The sequence below is a fragment of the Vigna unguiculata genome, chromosome 9, assembly GCF_004118075.2.
Source record: "Vigna unguiculata cultivar IT97K-499-35 chromosome 9, ASM411807v1, whole genome shotgun sequence".
Lineage (NCBI taxonomy): Eukaryota > Viridiplantae > Streptophyta > Magnoliopsida > Fabales > Fabaceae > Vigna > Vigna unguiculata.
This window is the reverse complement of record NC_040287.1, coordinates 25,825,961-25,830,732: the sequence shown is the minus strand read 5'-3', so window position 1 is coordinate 25,830,732 and position 4,772 is coordinate 25,825,961. Positions and strand designations below refer to the sequence as shown.

General features: G+C 32.0%; 1 protein-coding gene across 1 annotated transcript; it reads left to right on the top strand.

Moving 5' to 3' along the window:
* Window positions 1–805: 805 nt before the first annotated feature.
* LOC114162239 (vacuolar protein sorting-associated protein 20 homolog 2-like) lies at window positions 806–4,132 on the top strand. The gene is made up of 6 exons (XM_028046066.1): window positions 806–1,159; window positions 2,620–2,772; window positions 2,941–3,093; window positions 3,478–3,561; window positions 3,667–3,796; window positions 3,888–4,132. The coding sequence occupies exons 1-6, from the start codon at window positions 1,058–1,060 to the stop codon at window positions 3,911–3,913; spliced, it is 648 nt and encodes a 215-aa protein (XP_027901867.1). The 5' UTR covers window positions 806–1,057; the 3' UTR covers window positions 3,914–4,132.
* Window positions 4,133–4,772: the final 640 nt, after the last annotated feature.

The following is a 4,772-nucleotide window of genomic DNA, read 5'->3' as shown; positions in this document are numbered from 1 at the left end:
ACAGACTAATTACGTAGAAATTATAGCAAAGTAGTGCATTAATCATCTTCCATTTGAATCATGATGCAATTCACATCAAGACCTAAAACACGGATGGAGGATATGATGACCAAAGATGTTGAAGAAGCAATAACCATCATTGATGCATTAAGAACAGGTGATCATCAAGTCCATCATTAAGCCAACCTTACAAGAAAGTAATATTGGAGCTGGATACTCAATGTTATTTTGGCACAAAACAAGATTATCTCTTATTAAATGGAAAAAATAAAGAAACAAATGACCAAAATAAAATTAAAAACTTATGCACAAAACTCATCTAAGCAAGTTTTTGAGGAAATTCAAACTCCTCGTACTATTGATTCAAAAGACGTTTGCAAAATATTAATAAAAAGAATTCAAGACACTAATTCATTTCTAAACTAAACATTGTAGAACTCTAGTTTGCTTACAACAGATAATAGACACACTAACACAATTTGTCACGTATACAAGCGAAATTGCATGTATTTAAATAATTATTATACTAATAATTTTTTATAATAAAAAAATACACACAAGAACATAGTACATGTATTTTCATTAATAATATATAAATTATTTATTATTAACTTTCTTAATAAATTAATATTAATATCTTTAAACCTATAAATTAACTTTGAAATTAATAATAAATAATTTATATACTATTATGTTTAACTAATAGTAACTTAAAAAAAAATACTACATTTCAATTGAAGAATAAAGATTAGTACAAGGAGAGATGAAGAGAAATAAAAACTCCTAAATATGATATCTTCATAATAGACTCAATTAGCGAAGAAAGAGAGACAATCACAGTGGTTTTTTTCTTTTTCTTTTTTTCCTTAGGGTAACAGGTTGGTGCAGGAAGGACCAAAACCCTGTAAAAGTGTGTGTTTGGTCTGGTAAAACTAAAGCTCGCTGGCAGCTCCAACAGAACTATAATCATCGATAAACCATCATTCGATTGAAGTCCAAGCACAAATTAAGAGACGATTGTAGGCTAAGGAGAGTGAAATTCAGATCAGAATAATCTATGGGTAATTTGCTTGTGAAGAAGCCAAAGGTAACAGAGGTTGATAAAGCAATCCTCGCTCTCAAGACCCAGAGACGCAAACTCGCCCAATATCAACAGAAGGTTTCCCTCTTTTTCCAAAAATCATTTCTTTTTTCTCTGTGATTGAATTTTATGTTACAAGACAATAGGGCAAAAAATATGATCAATAAAGATGCACATAGATGAATTTGGGTCTTTTGGGATCTTTACATGGCTAGTTCCGATGAACAAATGTGTTTTCACAACTATGCATATAATTGCTATGTCTGATGTAAGCCTCTAACCAAATATACCATATAACACCAAACATTGCACGCTTTCATAATGTTACAACCTCTTATCCATGTTAAACTCGTGGAAACTAACTCATAAGAATTGATGCAAAATCAGTGGGAAGGTCCTGCACTTTAATATGTTCCATTCAAATTAATATGATATCCACTTGCAATTTAAGAATAAATGAGCTGAATTTTGTGATAGGTAAATGTTAGTTGAGGGTGCATTGCTAGATTTAGTTAGTTGGATATGAATTTGTAGGAGGGGGCTGGATAAGAAATAGGGCGTTTGCCTATAAATAGAAGGAGGGACTCAGAGAAGGTTATTTTGTCATTTGAGAGGATCGAGGCCGTTTGGCATTGGGAGACCTTGAATTTCTGCAATCATATTCTAATCAGGGGAATTTCCTTAGTTTCTCCATAATTCTGATCCAATTTCTATCACTTTCCAAGCAAGACCAACACATTTTTCTAATTGCATCGTGGTATAGAGCATGTTTTTGAATTTTTGTGTTTATAGAGCATGCTTCTAATTGAAATTGCATCGTGGTATGATGTTGAGAGTGTGTGGTTGCTATTAATTACATTTTTTACCGGTGTTGTTAAATAGCTGCTACAGAGCTATCGTATAGTGGAATTTTTTGAAACCTCGATTGCAACTTTGTGTGCTGTTGCAGCCACTGGTTGCGGAATGCATCACGCATTCCTATTATCTCTGACAATTCTTCAGCCTATTGAACTTCTGAGTTAATGTAATGCTAACTTTTATGTATTCTATATTTGTTTTCTATACAAATTGATTTTTGTATACGCACACACATATATATCAATATTTAACACTATTTACTTTACGAAACAGCAAATCATTGGCTTTCTGCCATTTTCTGCAATCTGCAATTGATAACTGATAACATTACTTTTCATGCATGTCTTTCGTGGTGAAGTCTAGAGAGGCATTGATTTTATTTACCGTTTGTTTTCTTTTGTTCTTCGTTCATTTTTGTTTCTTACCCCATGGTAATTCAGCAAAACTTCTAACTTGTCAAGACAAATGCAATAAGTTGGCTTGAAAATAAACTTCTGTAGGAGGCTTACAAGTATGATGATAGGAAGAGTAGCCAGTTGAATTAGATTTTCTGTTAGAATGCCGATGATGCTTGCACATTTTATTTCCTGTCTCATCAAATTTTAACTAATATATACCCTATTCAATAAGTTTCCGTTCTTATGATATTTCAACTTTTTCTATCATTTCGTGTTTTCCAGCTTGATGCAGTTATTGAAGCAGAAAAACAGGCTGCACGAGATTTGATTCGTGAAAAGAAGAAGGATAGGGCCTTGCTAGCACTGAAGAAAAAGAAGACACAAGAAGAACTGTTGAAGCAAGTTGATACTTGGCTCATAAATGTTGAGCAGCAAGTAATATTTTTATATTATTATTCTGTCATCTATATATTCTGTCTTTGTTTTTGTTTCATTTTATACTGCTACCTGTTTGCATCTTATATGGCTTTACAATTATCTTTTCTGCATTAACATTGCTGTCTTTTTACTTGATTATACACCTATAACAATCTTCTTTTTCAGTTAGCAGATATTGAACTGGCAAGCAAACAGAAGGCTGTGTTTGAAAGTTTGAAGGCTGGTAATGATGCAATGAAAGCCATACAAAGTGAGATAAACATTGACGATGTTCAGAAACTTATGGATGACACTGCTGAAGCTAAAGCCTATCAAGATGTGAGTTTGACTTTACTATTGTGGTTACACTTCAGTTTTCCTGCTTATGACGGGTCTCTGCCTAATTGAAATTTTGAATAAGTATTATGCCAATTTGTACGCATTTTATCTTTTATATGCATACATAGATCACAGTTTTTCTTATACATATATAATTGGTATATATAATATATTCCAGCTGCTTTGTAACTTGCACAATTTGCCTACGTTTCTATCCACTATATGAAACAGCGGATTGTTATCTTTCTGCCATTTTCTGCTATCCAAGATTGATAAAACTGGGCCTTGAAAGTACTATTATTATTTGGCTTTACTATTTTTTTCATATGCCCTGTTTACATTTGATGCTCACTGATGGTTGCCATAATTTTGTTGAATTTGAAGGAAATTAATGCGGTACTGGGCGAGAAATTATCAGCAGAAGATGAGGAAGAGATTTTAGCAGAATTTGAAGACTTGGAAATCCAGGTATATGTTTTCCCACTTCTTATAATTTGGAATTACTTCTAACTTTTATCTGAATCAAAGAGGCTTAGATATGGAAATTAGACAGAGTTCATTTTGTTGCTTCAGCTTACAGTACAAGATCTTCCTGAAGTTCCTCACTCAGCTCATGAAGAAATCGAAGAAAAGTTGGATCTTCCTGATGTCCCAACCAAAGCACCAGTTACCAGTGATGCTGAAGTATCTACTAAAAGAAAAGGTATCTTCCACTTCTTGTCCACTTCCAAAGCAGAGATAAAAGAAGAAAAGAAATTATCTAACTTTTAATTAATTATTTATGATGCAAACAGTTATGGAGGAACCATTGGCAGCTTGAAGAACATTGCGACCAAAAACATGCCAATTGCTCTGCAAACCAAGGCTTGCAATATGACTTTGTGTTTGCCTGTATCTTATAGATTTCTCTTGCAAAATTTCTGCAGCTACTGAATTTGATTGATTTATCTGCTGTGGCATTTAATTTGTACAGATTTCCATGTATAATTATACATGACTTTTAACAAGAGCTATAGACTGAATCATATGTTTTGTTCCACTCTTCTTCCCTTTTTCGCCTACTTTCACATTATTTACGTCAGATACTTCAAGGTTAACCGATAATGTTTACCAATAATATCCCGAAATACCTGGTTGATGATGTTGTTTCCTTGTCCTTGTAGAAACATTGATTCATCAGCTATAATGTGATAAGAAACCAATGGCTATTTACTGAAAAATAACCTATAACTATCATTAAAGTTATAGATCGAGAAGCTAAAAAAATACTTATTATTAACCTCAACAAATAATAAGGTTAAATTAGGATTAAAAAAGTTTACTACCTTTAAAACTGGTACTTCTAAAATTTTCTCAGTGTTTTCTTTTAATAGAGAAATAAATAAATTTGAGTTTGATTTTGATTACTTTTGAATTAACAATATGGACATGTATGTGATATTATGAAAATTAATGTGTAATAGAAGAATAGTTATCAAAATCAAATTTATATACTTATTTAATGCTGGCTTAAAGAAAACACGGGAAAAAAAAATAGTGATACAAAATTTAATAGGATTTCTTTCCGGCGAGACTAGGAGCTTACTTAATCCCAATAAATGTCATAAAATAACTTTATAACAACATTATCTAACTTTAGGAAATTAAAACATAAACTAAATGATATTTAACTATGTTTT